Here is a 20,236-nt window from a genome sequence, read left to right as displayed (position 1 = left end):
GGACGAGGGTTGGTTTAGTCGCAGGGCCTGTAGAGAAATGTTTATATCTGAAATGTCATATATCAAAATCGTGTGTTCTAGTCGCCTTGCGTCATGTAATTATTGGAAATTCATCCTTCTCAATAAAATGTGTGGAAACTTTTACGAAAACAGTTGAAAAAGCGAGGACGGCAAGGAGATATGGTCTCAACATCTTGAAATCTCTGGTGGAACTAAACCAAGAAGGAGCAGTCAAGTCAAGTGAATCAAAATGATATTTTCTGATTAATTTTTTAAGATTTCAAAACTCCCGCACTTAATTCGTTGGTTCTGCTCTTTTTTCACAATTAATTTCCGCAATTTTCACGCCTGCACACAAAAGAAGCGACCATAATCATGGCCATAAAAGGGCAAACCGCAAAGCCAACGCGTTTGTTTGTTGCACAATGCCCCTTAATGAACAACGGAAATTGCTGGCCACTAAAGTGCAGTCCCACTAAAATCGTATAAAAATAAATCAAACGAATAGCCACCAAAAACGAGGATGGGGATAGACTTTTTTGTTGATACTCTCCACTAATTGATGATACTTCGGCGGAAACACTTACGAAAGCACTGTACTCATTCATTTCTCCATAGTCGTATATGCCCATTTTTTTGTAGGGTAGTGTTGGAATGAACACAAAGAGGAACAAGCGTCGTCGACACATGCAATTGTCAATTTCATTTGTTGTGGCACTTTTCATAACGTGACTAAGAGCGGGGCCATGCCACAGAACCCCATTGTGCAACGCTTCGAAAAGGACAATGTTCTGACATTCCTGCTGCTACTGGTGTTGTCAGACACCATATATGCAGATACAGATACAGTTTCAGGATACAGAAGTCTCGTAAATTTGTGCTGACTGATAAATAACGATGCAATTGACTTGAAATCGTGGCCGCATTTATTGTACAATGAGTGAAGGATTCTCTGATATGGAAAATAAAATTCTAGAGATGGGTGACCTTAAAATGGGTTATAAAGATTGCTTTAATGAGTGTTTTAACCCCCTGAATTAATCCTTTCGAGAACGTTTTAATGCATTAATTATCCAATATGAAATTTTACTCGTAAATCTCATCATTGATTTCGGCATTGTTCATCTCCAAGGACACCTTTTACATTAATTGATAAGATATCCATTACGATACTTCCGTTATCACGCTGTCATCCCTGGATCTCTCTCGCGTCCCTCGGGTCCCTGGGACGTGCCTTATTGTTGCCTTTTCACACACACTTTATTTATTTATATATTTTCCCTTTGCTGCTCGTCTCTTTTCAGGGTTTCCTCCCCAGTTTTCTCGCCATCCTTTTAAACCGTAAGCTGTATTCATTTTTTGTTTATCAATATTTGCTTTTTGTATTGATATGGAAAAAATGAAACTTTTATTAATGACCAATATGCGCAGATTTCTTTTTCGCAGCCTTGTATTTAGTTGCCTCTCAACGCGATTTTCCCGAGAGTTTTCCTCTTTTCGAAAATGATGCAATGCAAATTTTCATTTTAAAAGCTTTTTTCATGCCTTTAAGTGCGTGTCTGCGTGTTTTTTAGGTGTACAAAAATATTGTTGCACAGTGACATTGAAAGGCTGTCAAATATTTATGTATATTGTATATATTTTCACGATTTTTTATCGCGCGCTCTTTTTTCGACGCTCTCGCTCTCTGTCGATTGTTTGGAATATTATGCATTGTCCAATTTGGCATTAATTTAAATGATTTATTTTGTTTCATTCCATTTTACGGATATGTTGCCAGCCACACAAAAGACTCTTGGGATCATGATTGATGGTCAAATGGGTCGTCAACATTTTCCAGGCAGCAGCAACAGCAGCGGCATCGACAGCAGGCGTACGGATTTAATTTGATTGAAAAGCAAACCGAAAAATCAATTCAAGCTAATGGATTTTCCAGCACCGCACTAGGCCATAGATATCTACTCCAGCCTCCGCTCTCAAATTTCAGAGGGAGTCTCTTTTTTTTTTTAGTCTTGGGTTCTGCAGTCATTTTGCATCAACAGCTCGACAATCGAGGGTGGTGGTGGGCTAAGCAATTTTTCAATAAACAATTTACAAAGAAAAAATGTTTGGCATGCCCTTGGGGATATGATGGGGGGGTGGATACGAGCATTCTTTGCTTATTTGATGCCTGATCTGTTGGCGTGTTGCAGGCAGTAAATATCTCGGGGGCAAACCCGAGGAAAATCCTTTTCTGGGGAACAGCACAGCACAGCAGTTATTCATGGCTCATTTGAATAATATTCAAGGCTCGTTCCATTGGTGTCGTTGACAGTGACGTCTGCAAATATTCGGCCTTGGCTCTTGGGCTTCATGTTAATTAGTTGTCTGCGCATTTAAAACTTAATTAAACACTGCCCCCGGCTCTTAATTAACAGTATTGGCAGCTGGTATTCTGCCAGAAATAGACCAGTGGCATGTGGCACACGGGGCAACGGAGTGTGAAGTGTGTTGCCACCTAACTGTCGGGCTTCATTAACATTCAGTCGGTTCAATGGAGCTGTGGCATTGACAGCCCGTCTAGCAGGATTGGCAGCTTCAAATCAGATCAAAGGATGGGGAAATTATATTCTTTCCTTGACTCACATATAGGTTTGGCTACAGCCAGGGCAAATGGCTTTAACTTTAGAGGAGCGTTCCCCATGGAGCCCGGAGTGGATGCCTGTCGCTGGCAATTAACCATAAAGCTGTTGTCATTCCTTCGCACCATTGTTTGTGCCTCAACTTGTGGATGGTGATGGGTTTTTTCTGTGCAACACTGTTGCTCCTCTGCTGTTGCTTCTCTGCTGTAGCTGGTTGCTGGTGAAAAATGCATGAGATAGCCGGAAGCGGCAACCACCAGCTGCGTTTGGCTCCTGCCCTCTGCCCCCTGCCAAAGGGTCTTGTGGTATGGACGTTGGCATGGAGCTGCCGCCTGGTCCCTATCCCCTGTGTTGGCGTGCATCTCTCGCTCTCTTCCCCCCTCTCTGTGGAGTGTGCATAGCTGTGTGTGGAGGGAAGGAATGTTGGAAATTTATACAATAAACGCTTGGCAGGTTCAGCACGGTTGCCTCATGCATCAGTCGGTCCCAACTTCACTTCACTGTTGTCCCTGGCTTGTCTTTTCTCCGCTTAGCTTTTTCCTGCACTATTTTCCTCTTGTTGCTCAATTTTCCTGATTTTTCCTCCAGTTTGCCTGCGTCTTTGCTGCAGTTTCCTCTGACTCCTACATTCACATTTCTCTTTTGCTTTGCTGCACAACAAAAAACATAATTAATTTTTATGGTTTTGTCTTTGCGTTGGCACCTTTTTGATGCGCTTTTGTGGTGTGGTCAGCAGGGGACGTGTGGGTGGGGAGTTGATTCCCTGGCGATACCTACTAAAACAATATAAAAATAGCACTGGATGTGGTGTTCGCACCTGTTTTATGACATCGTAAGTATTCCTTTGGCTGGATAAAGAAAATCAACAGACAGAAAGTGGAAAAGGCATCCAATGCAAGAGTGCCGGCCCTTTTATTAACATTTATTTTCATATCCTGAATATTATTCATTGAGTTTACACCCGGTTAACCACATTTGATGGCCGTTAGAGGCAGCCTATAAACATTTACTGCCGCCCCACAATAATAACTACTTGCGGCCCCATAAAAAGAGTCAACCTCAACTCTTCTGGTGACTGGCCCGTAAAGAGTAAGTCCGAGGCAGGGCCCAGAGCCCAAAGCCCAGAGTCCACTGTGCATTGTGCACAGTCCAGAGCACTGACCTAGTGGTTGGCCATTTAATCCAGGCTCTCGCAAGAGCGCATCCTCTGGGTTTCTTTTGCGCAATGATGTTATTGCTGCTGCTTGGTCATCCATTGCTGTGGCAAGCAGGTGAGAAGTCGAGCATGGCACACACTTTACGTGGCAGCCACAGGAGCTGCAGCCATGCAGAACCGCAGCAGCAGTAGCAGCAGCATCAGCACCCCCACCCCATCATACCACACTCACAGAGAGCCACCCCCCACTCACTTACTCATTCCTTGTTGGCACTTCAGTTACAGCTTCAGTTTGAGTTCCTTTGTCTTGCCTTTCATAACAGTAAAACAGTAATAAGAATAATAAAATAAAGGAAAACACGCAGGGAAACAACAACGCGAAGGGGCCGAAGCTTTAGATACACTTAAAGATTGCTTTTTACTATTATCTATTGATGGTCATTCATGGAACTTCATGGCCGTTTATTGAACGGTGATATATACATATAACCTGTAGGACGAGGCAGAGTTTTGCATATTTATTAACAATTTTAAACTTTATTGACACAAGCATTGATGACGATCATAAATATATGTTTGTATATTTTTCAGTCTCTTAAATGTATTCTTCGCTGAGTCTCAACTACCTTAAGGTAGGCAAAATCCAATAAAAGATTAAACTAAAAGAGCAGCAGAGAAAAAGTGTAGTAAATATTTTATTGTTTAATTCGTGTAGTTGTATGTGTGTGTTTGTGTGTGCCTTGTGCGAAAAGTTTAATGGCCTGCAACGCTTCGCTTCACATTATCATTACAATTACGAGTATTCCGCTTGAGTTTTCCCCATTGGAAAATAGCCTCTCCAACCTTTGCCCACTCCATAATTTTCGCCAGAATTTTTGCTCTATCTCTCCATCTCTCTCTTTTTCTGTCAGTTCGAGCAGGTATTAATTATAAAGCCCAATGGGGTCTTGGTCATAAACACAGAGCATCTTGCGTATTGCAGTTCATTTTCAGCTTGGATTGTGGTCCATTAACCGTGGGTTTCCGCGTAACCGCGGATCACACAGATACTTACGCACCCACAAAACCACACACACTCACACGAATCCGTGGATACGCACTCACACTCATATGCACTTATAAATACTTATGTGGAGAACAATAAAGTGCAATTATAATGCGTTATCTGGGAGCGGAACTGTACGTCTGAAATAAGCATTTTAATTAATATTTTTTCTGCGAGTTTCTGTTCTTTCTTTAAGAGGAAAATGCTGCTGATTCTGGCATTTTCCAAGGCAATACGATCATGGTTTAACTCAAGGTAAATCTTGATGACTCAGCGGATTTCTTTGTATAAAACTCTTTAAATTTGTAACTAGCAACTAATATTCCCAATAATCAAGCTTCAATTATTAGGTCACAGTCAGTTGAACTCCCCGGAGGCTATCGACTTTTCACACACAAGCACTCGTGGCTTTCCACTCCACTTTTAGCTTCAAGTTTTCCATTTCCGCTTTGGCGCCTTCTTCCTGTCTGCAGCCTCAGTGCCCATTTCCACTTCCACTTCCACAGTGCCAGTGCCATTTCCAGTCCCAGTTGCATAATATTTTATTATCCCCAACGCCTATCTGCATTGTCCTGGCTCTGGCAGTGTCTGCACTGCCCCCATCTTTCCAGGATATCTGTGAATACCCTTATAGTTATTTTGGCGCTATGTAGCAGAATTATAATCTTACAGCGGCTCTAACAAGTGCAAGTGCGGCTCGAATTTAATATTCCTCGCACTCATACTCGCTCTGGTTCTCTCTCCTCTCACCCTTTGCTGGTTGTCCTTGCTGTTTTGTTGGTTTTAAGTTTTTGTGTTTTTCATTGTATGGGAAGAGAAGGGCTCTGGAGATTTGGTTTCTGGGGGATTGGATTGGGCTGCTTCGTTGCTTGTGTGTGCCTCTTGCCACATTCAGCAGACGCTTAAATCCTTTACACAAGCTGTTTGCCGCGCATAACGAAATAAAATAAATAATCCCGTTTAATGGAAAGCCACCGAGTATGAGCAGCGTCAGACTCAGAGAGGCAGAAACGCACAGAGAGAGGGCGAGAGGCACAATGGTCGCCGAGGTTGAGTCAGAGGCAGAGGCACACTGGGAATAGTGGCAACAACAATGCCGCAAAGCAGCGCATTTCCTTTCCAATTTTCACTGCTGCCTGAGCTCCTTTTCACCATCTTTTCCTGCTTCTGCTGATGCTCCTTCAGCTCCTTCTGCTCCTGCCGCTTCCTGATGCTGTGTGTATTGTGCACACGTACGCGGCTTAAGATTTTCGCCATTCATATCGTGTTCTGTTGCCTGGTGCTGATTTAAAGGAAGAAAGGAAGGACCTTCTCGACTCCCTACCACACACACATCACCATCGACATCCTGTTCAATATGCATTTGGCTGTAGTTAATGCCATCTTGGGAGTAACTGATTGCCACAGTCGGCCCTGGGACCGCTCCCTGGGATTCCGTATTATGCATTCAAATTGATGCACGTTCGCTACTTTTTCTACCTCCAACTCTGCCACTGAATGCAGCACATGTGCTGGGCGCTGATTACAGTCTGCCACATACACGTAATGCGAGGACTTGAGTCTTGCTTTCCTGACTCTCTCGCACACAGCAACCCACTAACTTAACGAGCACTTAAGTGGCTTTGGGAGCTCCGTTGCCCTTCTGGCACAGCGCTGCCTTTGGTGTCAGCTTAGCTCTAAATATTAGGTTTAATTAAATATGAGCTCATAATCGAGTGGATGTCCTGTGCCCGGAACATCTGGCCTTTTGCGCTCTCTCTCTCTCTCTCTCTCTCTATCATTTTATGGGGGCACTTTATCTGTTTAATTAAAAGGTTGACTCTTAATTGAAATCGCTTCTGATATTTGAGCTGTCACAATTGCCAGCTGACTGACCCTCGGCAGAGGACAACACAGAGCAGAGCCGCTATAGAGGCGAATGATTTGTGTAATTGCTTTGGGGAGGCATTCCTGGAAATTATCATTCGATATATGTGGGAATTAACTTGTAGCAGGTAGAAATATATTGAAGCATTGCCTGGGGCTTAAATATCAGGCATGCCATTGAATAAATTATGTACGTCTGGCTAAGAAAATCTTCCCCGATTGCTACTACCAATCGCAATCGTTTTATTGGCCAATTCCCATTTGACCTAACACAAGACCTCCAATGTCACATTGTATTTGATTTGGCTTTTCCCGGGAAAACATATTTATCAAACACGAAGGCGTTGCTGTCGCCCTCTCTCTCACACACACTTTGTGTGCCAAAGACTTTTCAATTTGAATAAACGAAAATGTTGGGTAAATATTTGATTTATTTTAGGGTGACCTTTGTCAAATAGACACAATCCGGCAGATTCCCAACATTCCCACAGACAACAGACACACAGCACATTTGTCTCTTTTTATCTGTTTGACATATTCTGCATAGAAAAGTGCCGGCCCGAAATTCAATTTTCGCATTTCCTTCTCTCCTCTGTTTGTGTGTTTTTTGAGGCTTTATAAAAGTTGATAATTTTCATTTGTGACAAGCAATTTTCGCTTTATAACTTCATTGCCTAACAAGGTCAGAACCCCCTGAAAGTGGATTGTGGAAACCAATAAGGAATAATCTAAGCCAATTACTGCCAACGCTCTAGAGTCGAGTCGAGTCCCATCTCTGGCTCCAGCAAGGTCATCCCAGTCATTCCGGGAATACGAGCAAACGATTATTACTGCATTAGGAGCTCCTCCGTTCCTTTCCGTCCGGGTGGGACGGAGCTACAAACGCACATGTGAGTCGCATGCAGATAAGCAAACGTAATAGAAACAGATTACGGGCAACCTCCCCCTACCCAGACATCACTAGGGAACCCCCCCCCCCCTTTCCACCGTCACCACTCCTCCACATTTATCCGTAACATAATCGTAAAAGTCAAAGCTTAGCTCAATGCGAGATTGCAGCGTTTTGTGGGTGGACATTTTTTAAGAGCAAACTGTCAGAGATTCTCTTTCTGGGAAGCATGAACATGTGACTGCTTGACAAAAGTCATTAGAAATTCCATAAAGAGTGGTACGGGGAGCATCTGTATGGAAGTGTGTGTGTGTGTGTGTGTGGCCATAAGCTGACATCGTTTGAGCAATTTTGTATTAGAAAAGATTAACTCCACGGCAAATGTGGGTCGTGCTTTGAAGGCAATGCAAATTGCCAAGCGAAATCTTATCCAAAACGAAACAAACTTCTATCGTCTATGTAGTAGATAGTTCTGGTTGCTCGGCTTGGGGCTTGCTTTTCGTTTTCTTTTTCAGTTGGCAACTCAATTGAGTGTAAAACAATTTCATTAAATTGGCAGTCGCACTGGGTGTGTGCTCCCACACACAACACTCTGTTCGTTTGTCTGGGTCTCTGTCGTTTTGCCTCTGGGGCATGTGTTTGTTTTGTGGAACAGAGACGCCCTCCATTTGGCCACATTCATTTATTGAACAGTCGAACAGTCGCAGAAACCGAATGGAAACCCAGAACTAAACCCAGAACTGAACCCAACGGAATCACACTCAACCTCATCATTGTCGATGTCGTCTGCTCTCCCAGCTTTGTTCTATTTTTATTATTATTTTATTGTCTGGCTGCAGCAGAAGCCATCGTAGCCATCGTTTCCATCGTGGGACATGTGGCAGAGACCCTGACCAAGGACGAGGCAAGTAGGACGTACGAGAATAGACCGAGGACCTCCATTGCCATTGCAATTTATCGCATACGCTCGGAAAACATGTTCGCAGGCATTTTTATCATTTCCGCATTTATATGGTTTCCGCTCGAGCTGCAAGCAAACTAAGAAGTGGCTTTCTGCTTTATTGCCCAGCGTCCTCTTACTTCCCGCCCCAATGCATTACCTTCTCCTACTCATCCTTCTCCTTCTCTGGGGGAATATGTCCTCTGATGAAGCTCGCAGCTGAAACAGAGACAACATGGACCTACGATTACTCGTGCCGAGGAGCCGAGGAGCCGAATGAATTGTTTAGGTTTAATTTATTGTACTGAGATTGGTTATGGGCTTTTGGACCGGGTCAGGTCCGGAGCCCACTGCACTGCTCGAAACTGCCCATTCCCGAGGGGTCCTGGGGCACAGGTCGAAGGTCGACAAAGTTGTCGGTTTCGGTTTTTGCTTTGATGACATCAATTTATTCTTATGAAGATAAATGTTAGTTTCTGCACACATTTGCATGTGTAAAGAAATATTTTAGGCAACCAGAAAACTATGAAAAATATACCCAAAGGAAAGGCAATTAAGTAAAGCCAAAATCAATATTCACTTTTCTTTGATTTTATTTTGGTTTTTTTTTGGTTTTTTTTGGTTTGGTTATGCCAACGAAACATTTTTGTTCTTTTTTCTAGCACTCCATCTAAAGTTCTTCCTGTGTAATTTTCAATAAAAAAATATAACACTTGAAAGGACAGACGGCTACAAAGGAAAAAGTACATCTCTTATATGGTGGCCTGCCTCCACCTCTTCTTTGGGGGCCACGCACAAAAAAATGGTGAAAGCTCTCAGAGGAAAGGACACAAAAAGGGGCATGCAACCAGCCGGACAACGGAGACTTGTTAAGGGTCAGTAATAAATCTCGGCAGCTTGTGCTGTAACTTAAATTAAATGCTGCAAAATCGGCTGGGCTGGACCCTTGTACGAGAGAGGCAACGAAAAAGAGGAAAAGGCGAGGCTAAAAACCATTCCGCTGCACGCAGCACAGATGAAAAATGAGAGGCAATGAGGAAGGGGCACGTCACACACAAAAAAGTGCACTGAGACGTGAGCAAACCGAAAAACGAGAACGAAACAAAGAACAACTGAAATTAAATAGAGTTTTCACAAAACACGCGGGTAAATATGCTGCAATTGCTGCCTAGGTTGCCTGTCATGGGAGGATCAGAACTTCCGCTTTGGTGGTATGCAAACACACACATACAGGGGACAGGAAGTGGATTGGATTCAAGTGGAGTGAAGCCCAGAAGCCCTCCCCTGATGGCATGTGTAAAAAGTCAGAGAGCCAAAAACGAGACTGCACGTGGCAAACAAACCTGCTGGCCATTTTTTAGCACAAAAGCACGCTCAAATTTATGACTGCCAGCATTTGCGTGTTGGCAAGTTTTTTGCCCGCCCATCGAGCGAAAAAAGCACCTGGAAAAAGATGAAAATATTACATTTCACGCACGTATCACATAGAAGTTAGAGTTAAATTGCCAAACAAAAATTGGGATGAGTACAAATGAAATTTTTGGGCTATTAAAGGGGTTTACGTGTGACCCCCGTGCATCATATTGAGGACTGTTATGCGACTATTCAATTTGCGTTAATGGCCGCCGACCAGCTGGAAATTATTTGTAAAGGTCAATTGACGTCCTCAATTTGGCATAAATATTTCAATGGGATGCCTAAGTATTTTGCGATGCAAAGCGGCTTACACTTAATTTGATATCGTGCCCACCCCGCAAATTCCACATATATTCCCCCCACGGAATGGCTGACTAGGGGAAACATCAATTTTGTTTGATTTATTTCATGGGGGTGGACCTCATACTTACGATATAAATTATGTGCCACAAAATACTTAAAACGGACTTTAGTTTCTCTCGCTCCTATTTCGGTGGAAATTAATTTTCAAATGCCCGCCCTGAAACTTTTATGCCCCCGTGCGGGCAAAAACCAATCAAAAATTCTCCACCCAAAAATGCATTACCTGGAAACGATTTTTGGGGTGCGCAAAAGTTTCGGCATTCAACATAAATTAAATACTAGCGAAACTATAAAATTGAAATTATGGCAACTGCCAACTAATGAACAGCAATAAAAATAAATACATTCGAGGCATGGTGCACGGGGCACGCGGCAGGAACTTTCTCCTCTCAACGCTTCTATTGCACCTGAATGACTTTGAAGCCGGCGAGCAACTATCTGAAGCTGAAACTATGTCAATACATTCTCGGCACAAAGTCAGAGTCAGGGCGCGTCCATAGACTCCACCAGTTTTGAAGTAACCATTTTTTCGCAAAAAGTTTTCCAACTTTTTCAGAGAAGAAACAAAAGAAGGGATGGCATTATTTGGTGCGCGACTGGCAGTCCTTCGACTGCCTCACAGCAAAGGACGAGCCACACTGAATACGAAGCTGCAGTCGGCACCCGATGGGGTTCGGGCGTTCGGAACTCGGCTGACAGAGCTTTCGTTCTCTTAGCCCTTGCAGAACTCTCTTTAGCGTGCGTGAGGGATGGCGATATATTGCTTGCGCGGCCAAAACGAGAAGGGTATAGGCTATGCTATCCCGCTTGCACCGCGGAAGCTGTGTGAGGCGAGTGCCACTTGTGACGCTTGGGAATCCCAAATGTTAATAAAGCATGCAACGGCGGCAGGGGCGGCAGAGACACGTCGACTCGACTTTCTCGCTGACTTTGGTCCTGTTTGTCCAGGCAGGAGAGGAGAGTCTGCCATGTTTGTGCTTGCGTGTGCACGGCTGTGCCACATGCAACATTTGGTGGCATTGTTGTTAGGCCTTGTTGACTTGTTTCCTAGTCGCCGCTTGCTGTTTAGGGATTTGCGTCAGTCGAACGCTGGGCCTGTAGGGGCGACAATGAAATGCATTTCAAGTCTACGAGTACTAGTAAGTGGGACGCTGTAACTGCAGCCCCATTGTTGTTCTTGCTGCTGCCACTGGTGGATTGTTTGTTGCCTGAACACACACACACACACACACTCACAGAGAAAGTCATAAAGACACACTGAGACTGCTAGCAATGGAGACAGAAAAATGGATAGACAGTTGAATGGGTCACGTCTGAGCATTTAAGCGGTACAAAAATGTGGGTCAATGGGTTTTCAGTTGCGCTTTTCATAATGCCACTGCACAAATTGTTTTGTTTACATCACATAATTGCTAATTCAATTAGTTTCCATGCGCATAAAGGCACTGAAGGATCTGTAGGGGATTCTTGAGCTACTTCAGACAAAATGGAATGGAGAGCTTTAAGGGATTACTAAATCAGTTCAGGCATAAGGTGCTATATATCTTTAAGAGACTCTTATATCCAGTAATGGGAGGAGATAATTACACAAGAGGTTAATAACGCAGGATTTAGTTCTTCTTGCAAAATAGTTCTAAATTGATTTTGTATATTACTCAACTTGCATACCCATTTAATAATTCATACTCGCACAAAACAGCTTCTAAATATAGATGGCCAATACATTAGGGATAACAGATCCTATGCCAACTTTTAGGAAACTTAAGCCAAAGCCATTGATTCCCTATATACCATCCTGTGCATCCTCGAAAGGTTCTGGCTAATGCACAAGAGGTAGGTGCTTAGGTCACCTAGCGTTAAACAAAGTTTAAACAAAGTTTTGGAGCACCTTAAGCCAGGCAAACATTTTACCACCACCAAAATCATTAGGTGGCCGGGAGCTGGCGAGGGATGGCATCACGAAAGCAACAACAAAAGCCAAAATCCACGAAATCCCTGACAAAGTTTCTGGCCAATGCGGCCACATAATAATGGCAACAGTTTCGTTTCACACGCTCCACTGATTAACATGGCCAAAACACACACCCTCTCCACTCTGACATGTGTACGTGTGTATGGCTAATTGAAATTTAATTTAATGAGCGGCGGGCAAACTCTGTGTGCTGGAAAAAGTGTGTAGGGCAACGCTTTTGGAGCGTTTCCCAGCTCTAATTAAATTGCTGGCGATTTATGAATTGCATTTCCCCCAACATAAAAAAGAGAGTGCAGCAGAACATAGAATGGTGCACTGACCAAACCATAAAAATGCCACACAAAACTGGCATTTAGCTAATTGAACATGTGTTCTACTGCACACAGTGTACACTCGTTGGTGTATTTGTGTGTGCTTTAACCCTTTTGCATTTGTTTGAGTTTCGTTTTTGTTTTTGCGTTTCAACCCCTTTACAGTTCATTAATATTGAAGGGGAGCGTCCGGGCTTCACACGGAGGAGGGTCAATTGCAAATTAAAAGCCAACTTGTATGTGTGGGTTCCCTCCACGGTTATTCTCCCTCTCTCACCTCTTTTATCTGTATATTTTCCACATTTCCCCATTTCCACATTTCCCGAGTGCCAGCTAATTTAAATTTTTTGCTAGTTTCCTGCGGAATTTATGCTTGACAGCAGCAGGTACAGCAGAAAGCCACACAAATTGAGGCATAAATTTCGGTGCATTTCTATGCATTCGCTCTTTCCTTGTTGCCCATTTTTTTGCTTATTTTGTTTAATTAAAACAGTGTTATGGCTGCACCAAAAAATACATACATACTCTACGTCTAATAAATTATTAAAGCCTGGGACATTCTCACAGGCAAACCAATTTCAGTAATGGCCATGAAATTCTTATAACTTTTGATTACTTTTGGATTGAATTCTGTTATAATTACCAGCATGAGTCGTCGTCCCCGTGATTGGACACTCGAAAGTGTTTTCAATTTCAATTAATATACAAGCCACTCGACCAACCCATCCGCATCCCTATTGGCATCCACATCCACACACAAACAATTGAGTGCGAGGAGCACTACTTCAGCTCGATGACTTCTTGGACCGGAAATCAACTGAAGTGCTGTCTGCCTTTGATGGCTGTCTAGCTTCTGCAGTATGCCGATGCTGCTGCTGCTGCTGTGGATGCTGCTTCTCCTTCGCCATTGAAGATGCCTAAGTAAATGCCTTAAACTTTGTTTAAACTTTTGCCCCAACTGCCGGATGCTGGCTGGATGGCTCTGCAAGGGCAGTGGCCAAGAAAATTAGCAATGATACCCTATCATCGGCTTTGGAGCTTCGCTCTGTATTTCTTCATAATGCCAGCATTATGGGGCGCACAGAGGAAAAGTTAAAGTTTAGTAGCAACAGCTTCTGTTGAGGAAAAAATTCCAACAAGACTTTTTGTGCGACGCCACCGGTGGCTGGAATTTCCGGCATGCTGCCGTAAAAGCCCAGGTCTAAGCAGCAAAATTATTAAACAATGCCCGAGAGGACACGCAATGACGGACGGACTGCAATGACGATGGAAGATGGAATGACGACAATGGGAGCCATGGTGCATGCGCTATGAAAATGGCAAAATGGCAAAGTGCTGACCTAAGCCAGAGCTTAGACAGAACGCAAAAATGGCCCAGTCAGAAGTCAGTCAGGATGGAATAGCCCAGCCCAGGAATAGGCACACAAAACGACCAAATGACCAACAACACAAAGACAACAAAAAATGTAGTGACACTGCCACTCAACACAGAACTAGAACTCGAACTCGTCTGAGACTCAAACTGGTCCTAAAAATGGTACGGTACCCGGAGCAAGTGTCCGACTGGCAGGCAGCAGGAAGAGGACGAGGGCGAGGACGAGGACATGACGAAGTGTCACAGGCTGTGAGAGCGAGAGTTCCTCTTTGGCTACAAAATCCCAATGTAGCTGGTGATAAGGCCAACTAGAGGGGGCCTAGCCACGTGTTTGCTTTTCAATTTGTGCAGCCATAGCCATAGTCCGGGGATGGATAGGGTGGGGTTTAGGACGAGTAGAATTATGAATAGACCAGCAAAAAACAAAGCTACCCAGCAAGAAGAGATAGGCATCAGGGAATGAGGAAGGAGTCATGCCAGGAACGGAGTGGAACGGAGCGTTGGAGCATTCATTGAAGCTAAACAGGCTGAAGGCGGACGTGAGGTAGAGGTGGATGTGGAGATTGTTCTGGATGGGTCTACGCTTCGATGCCAAAAGGCAAAAGAAAAACAAGTTTTCCGCACAAAGTTGTACTCGATTTTTGCTCTACTTTAGTTTCCGCTGGCTTGTTTTCCATGCTCTGGGGTTCTTTTGTTTCCATCTGTAACAAGATGCATCGAATGAAATTAAAATGTAAATTCCTTGCTACACGCTTAAGGTGAAGCAAGAGAGATTTTTCAATTTGTCAGGAATATGCAGCATACTCCTTCTTATACGATAAATAAATATCTACATATAAAGAGGAAAGCAGCCATATGTTGACTTTCTGACCCATAAACTTCAGTTTGCCATCCAGAGAGTAGTCGAGTCTAAAACAGCAGGCCAAGACGCCCAGAGAGTGTGTGTGGCAGCAGAACGACCAAGGCGCCCAGAGAGTGTGTGTGACAGCAAAAGGACCAAGACGCCCAGGGAGCGTACTGTGGCAGCAAAAAAGCCAAGCACTGGCAGGAAATGCGGCAGAAGTGCAAACTGATTTGGCTCCCGTTGCGAGAGAAATTGAAGGATGAATGCTGATGGCTCGCTTGTAAAACAAAACAAAAGAAATATATTTTATTGCAACATAATCTGAATAGATTCATTGTATTCCCGTAGACATTATCTTGTCATAGCGCGTCTTCTCCTTTTTTGTGAGTTGAAAGAACTTGGCATCCGTGTACTTCAGCTCGGCATGGTTATGCATCGGTGGCCACAGAGTGCAGTACGCCATGTTCCTTTAAAGAAAAAAACGTATTCATCATGTTTATTAAGCTCTGTTTAAGCACTAACCAAATAGTATAGTATAACTATATTATTTGGTTAGTGGTTTAAGCCACTGATCACCTAATCAGGCTGACCATCTCCACGGCAGAGCACTGAAAATCAATCATGTTAGCGATCTCCCGCTGAAATTGTGCCTCATAGTCCCTACAGGCCTTTGAATAGCGTTGACGGCAAACAAAAGAACTGCAAGTAAAAATTGTTTAAGCTATTTCGTCGTGGAGTATAAAGGAATACTAACTAATTAACATTAAACTTTGCGTAGCTGGGAAAACGACTCATAACATCAGCATCATCGCCGCGTCGCACCTTCGTTCTCTCCTGTATCTCAAATCTCTCATTCGAGCTCCTTGCTTTGAATTGCGTGAGTTGCATTGATGTATCCAGGTTGGGGAAGTTAAGGGACCCAGTATCACGCAAAAATCCCGACATTCGCATCGTAGAGTGATGATCAAAGTTCATGGTTTTCCGCATTGCAGTCACTCTGCTCTTCCTGTCAATAGGTTTATTGTCCTCCATTTCGATGGGTATTTTGTGTACAAAATAGATCTGATATAATGCTATTATATCGATGTAGGTTCTATATCTATTTGTATTTATATAGATTATATTATATTCTATTTATTTAGTGTATGGATTCCGAGTTAAGGTGCAAGGTGACTTCGATAAAGAGCATCTACTCAGATCAGAGTAGGCAAGGGGAAGTTCAATTCCATTATTCCACACTCATATATACTCGTATACCGTTAACAATATATCCAAATAGCTCACACATAAACAGAAAAATACATTTATTTGCCGCTAAAATGGATTCCAGAGAGACCATTGTTGTTAGAAAGACAATGGGAGTGAGACAGACCATGGACCCCGTATCTTTGCGATACTCTCGTCTCTGGTCCTCCACATTCACAATCGATGAAAACGTTACGTGTGGTTTTCCGTACATGGCTCACCGTCATCCGCAGGACAAGCTACTCATTGTGCCGGGGTTCCAGGACGTGCCTGAAGAAGTTTTTGATCCAAAATTTACACCACCCTATTGCGATGATAGGGAAATGTTCATCGATCCCAATTATGAAACATTTCCTGTGCCACTGTAAGTTTCAACGCCAAGTAGAAGTTCATCTCAAACTGTGTATCTTTTCGTCTAGGAATGTTCGCTGTCTGGAGCGTTATGGCGAGGCCAAGCGACTTTATAATAGGCAACTCAATCGAGAGCTCAAAAAACTTATAGAGAATCAACCAACGGCAGATTGTGCCTGGCAGTTTGTGAGGTAAGAAATGAAATGTTTTGCCATAAAAATATATACATATAAATATTAATTTGTTTCGATTCAGAACATTGTCTTATTCCTCACTCTGGCCACCACTGCACACCAGGGAGGAGCTAAAGCTGTTTGAAAGGGAATTCTGCAAGCTGTCACCTGAGGAAAAGCGCAACTATGATCAGATAATGAAGACCACTTTTACTTAACACCAGTTAGCTAAATAGTTAAAGTTTTTTGGTTGATTCATGCAGGGCAAAACAGTAAAAATTGTCTGGTTTTTTAACGACCGGTAACAGGAAAACACTAAAGCAATGTAACTAACACCCATAAACAATACAAGAAACACACAAAATAAAAAAATAAAATAAACCCAAAAATAAGCTCTTAAAAGTGTGCCTTGCTCTGAAGCTCTCCCCTTTGAAGCTTTTAACTCCCGCTCAAAAGCTTTGCTTTTTGACTTATTCTCTCCCAATCGCAATGTTGCTCAACTGGCTTTACTTTTCTGATGTGTGAAATAAATATCTCTCACGCTCTCCCAAAACCCTGATCAGTATTATCTCCCCGAATCGCGTGGCGGTATTTAAAGGCCTCTCGGAGACGACTTGGCAATCAGTTGACCAGCGTCTCAGCGCGTTCGTTCTGTCCCCATCTGAGTCTCCCGTTCGAGGCCACAGTGCGTAGTCGAGAGTGCTTTTTGATTTGATTTGATTTGATTTACTTCGTGTGCTTGTGCAAATTGTGGGAAATATCCCCATAATGAAGTCAACATTCCAATCGCTGGGGGTTTTTGCTACCTGTCTCCTGGCATTCACCGACGTTCTAGTGGAAGCCCAAGAAAGTTAGTAACTGAATGTCATAATTTATTCATTGACTCATGCACTGTGCTTGGGGATAACCATACGTCAATGAGATGGGTGTGAGAACAATGTGAATGACTCGAATTAATCACAGAAAAAGCCATTCAATTCATTTTTTGAGCTCGCTGCAAAGCTGATTACTTTGTTGAACCTAAAAAAATTGTATTATCGCAGATCGAAATTTGTACGTGCACGGCAATGAAGCTGTTTTTTTTGTTATCAATTAAATTCTTGCTGGAGTAATTAATTAATCTTACGGCAATGACTTCTCGTGCGAAACCAATAGCGATAACAAACTAGTTTCGACTCAAACAAGTTGTCATATAAATGATCAAGTGTGCACTACTCGTATTACAATTTGAAATTATTACTACTTGCAGGCTGTAGAAACCCCAATCAAAGGCAGGGCACCTGCCTCTCGATCTATGACTGTCCGAGTCTGCTGGCTGTCGTCCAGCAAAGTTCTCTGAGCAACGATGATCGCTCTTTTCTGTTAAACTCCCAATGCTACAATGGCTTTGGTCGTCAGCCACATGTCTGTTGCACCAATGACAGGGCATTTGGATCTCCAGATACAACTACTCAGCGAGCTGTGGTTATGAGCAGCAGGCCCACAGAGAGTAGTGGCGAACAGGGGTCGGGTAATGGTAATCTACTGCCGGTGCCTCCCAAGTGTGGTCCTCATTCCTTCAGCGATAAGGTCTACAATGGCAATGACACGGCTTTGGATGAGTTCACCTGGATGGCTCTCTTGGAGTATGTCGATCGTAAGTCCACACTGACATATATCCATTAAAAATCTTTGCCTGATCTTTACTCTCTTGCAGGTAAAGGCCAGCGACAGCTAAGTTGTGGTGGCAGTCTAATCAACAATCGCTATGTTTTGACAGCTGCACATTGTGTCACCGGAGATGTGGCAGCACAAGTTGGGCAATTGTAAGTAGCTTCTACTTTTCTTCTTAAGCCCCTCATTTATATCTTTTATATATTCATTTTTAGAACTACAGTTCGCCTGGGTGAATACGACACAAGCAAGGATATAGATTGTATAGCCGGAGATTGCAATCCCCCTTACATAGAGCGCTCCATTGATCAGGCTATTGTACATCCGGAGTACGATGCCACAAGTCGGCATCGCTACCATGACATTGCCCTGCTGCGTCTGGCAGAGCCTGTGACACTCAACGAGTACATTCAGCCAGTGTGCCTGCCCTTGGCTAGAACCCGCCAGGCAATCAATGTGGGTGAACAGCTGGTGGTCAGCGGCTGGGGAAGAACAACCACAGGTGCGTCCAATAAAGGAAATCTTGGAATGTTTATACTATAACAGAATCCCTCAATCTTTTCAGCACGCAAGAGCAACATCAAGCAGAGACTCTCCCTGCCCCTGAACGATCACGATTCCTGCGTCCGGAAGTTTGCCACGCGGCAGATCAATCTGATCGGCGCACAGATCTGTGCTGGTGGGGAGTTCTATCGCGACAGCTGCGATGGCGACTCCGGGGGCCCACTGATGCGAAGGGGCTTGGAGCAGGCCTGGTACCAGGAGGGCATCGTATCTTTTGGCAATCGATGTGGTCTCGAGGGTTGGCCGGGCGTTTACACCGCTGTGGGAGACTACATGGACTGGATCGAGAGCACACTACGACCCTGAAGAGAAAACGGCGCGAGGATTGTGTATCTTTTGTTCAAATTAAGTTTTAATTAAAGTCAAGTCAAGTCGAGTCGCGTGTTTTTTTGCCATTGCGCACCGCGTCTTTTAATTAACTTGCATTCAATGCGATTTTATCAGCTGCTGCTCCTGCAACGCTGCGTACACGTAATGCGCTTACAGCCGCGCAGTTTGCGGTAATTAAAATCGTTGTTCACGCTGGAAAGCATCAAGGGAGAGTACAGGCAATGGAATGGAGTGCCTTGGTGAATAACTTGCAAGATGCTGCCAACTTGCCCGTCGGCACCTTCTTTGCACCCTTAACGATTTTCTATGTAATTTGGCAATGAATTTCTATTATTCAAGACCCTTTCCCCACAGCCCTCGCACCCTTTTGCAATCTTGTTTTCAGGCTGATTGCATTTTGGGGCCGGAGCAGAGTAGACAATGGCCAGAGCCACTCATTATTTGTGTGCTCAGAAAGGTTAATGATGCCTGCAGGACCCCAGCAGGAAGACAAAAGTATTTAAGAATCCTTTGTGGCTTGGGTTGCATTTTGACCGAAGCCCTCATGTGCTCTGCAGATACTTTTCAGCCCCCTTAAAATCTAATTTAATGTTCAAGTAAATACTCAATTTTAATGACAAACTGCAGCTCTAAGCTCTGCTTCTCTTTTTTACTTATCTTTTGCCAGAAACTTTGTTCAACTTGTGCCAACAAAAAAAAGAAAAAGAAAAGTTATTTATACCAACTTCTCTTTGGTCATGTATGAGTGTGTGTGTTTGGGGATAAATGCGGCAAATGAATACAAAAAACACTTTGGCTAAATGCAACCGAAAAACTTGTAATTCAATTTTGAATGGGGGGTGGGGGGGAACTTCCGAACTTTTGCCCAAAATGCCAGCCAAATGTAATTAACACGCACACAGAGACACAATCGGAGGGAGAGAAGTGAAGGGAATTTCCCAACACCAACACAAACACCAGCAAAGAGAAAATGGTTGCAATGGAGTGGCAAAACGACTTGTCCACCTTCCAGACAGGGCAGACAGGTGTGGTGAACGCCCCACTGACTGCCCCGTCAATTGGCCCTGGAGTGGGGAAATAGTCCAGCGACCAGGACTCTGAAACGATGCAAATTTCTGGTAG

The 20,236-nt window shown here is 43.6% G+C and overlaps 3 protein-coding genes across 3 annotated transcripts; 2 read left to right on the top strand and 1 right to left on the bottom strand.

The window, feature by feature from the left end:
- Nucleotides 1-15,081: 15,081 nt before the first annotated feature.
- Nucleotides 15,082-15,889, bottom strand: LOC117586264. The gene is made up of 3 exons (XM_034276207.1): nt 15,553-15,889; nt 15,375-15,497; nt 15,082-15,265 (listed from the first exon to the last, which is right to left on the bottom strand). Exons 1-3 carry the CDS (start codon nt 15,828-15,830, stop codon nt 15,130-15,132), a joined length of 537 nt encoding a protein of 178 aa, XP_034132098.1. The 5' UTR covers nt 15,831-15,889; the 3' UTR covers nt 15,082-15,129.
- A 192-nt stretch (nt 15,890-16,081) lies between these two features.
- LOC117586161 lies at nt 16,082-16,863 on the top strand. The gene is made up of 3 exons (XM_034276061.1): nt 16,082-16,407; nt 16,463-16,585; nt 16,650-16,863. The coding sequence occupies exons 1-3, from the start codon at nt 16,118-16,120 to the stop codon at nt 16,783-16,785; spliced, it is 549 nt and encodes a 182-aa protein (XP_034131952.1). The 5' UTR covers nt 16,082-16,117; the 3' UTR covers nt 16,786-16,863.
- Nucleotides 16,864-17,217: 354 nt separating this feature from the next.
- Nucleotides 17,218-19,160, top strand: LOC117586375 (serine protease 7). Its single transcript, XM_034276403.1, has 5 exons — nt 17,218-17,417; nt 17,817-18,203; nt 18,264-18,372; nt 18,436-18,722; nt 18,786-19,160. Exons 1-5 carry the CDS (start codon nt 17,336-17,338, stop codon nt 19,088-19,090), a joined length of 1,170 nt encoding a protein of 389 aa, XP_034132294.1. The 5' UTR covers nt 17,218-17,335; the 3' UTR covers nt 19,091-19,160.
- Nucleotides 19,161-20,236: the final 1,076 nt, after the last annotated feature.

Source organism: Drosophila guanche, unplaced genomic scaffold (genome assembly GCF_900245975.1).
Source record: "Drosophila guanche unplaced genomic scaffold, DGUA_6, whole genome shotgun sequence".
Lineage (NCBI taxonomy): Eukaryota > Metazoa > Arthropoda > Insecta > Diptera > Drosophilidae > Drosophila > Drosophila guanche.
The sequence above is the reverse complement of the archived record's forward strand: the minus strand, read 5'-3'. Positions and strand labels throughout refer to the sequence as shown.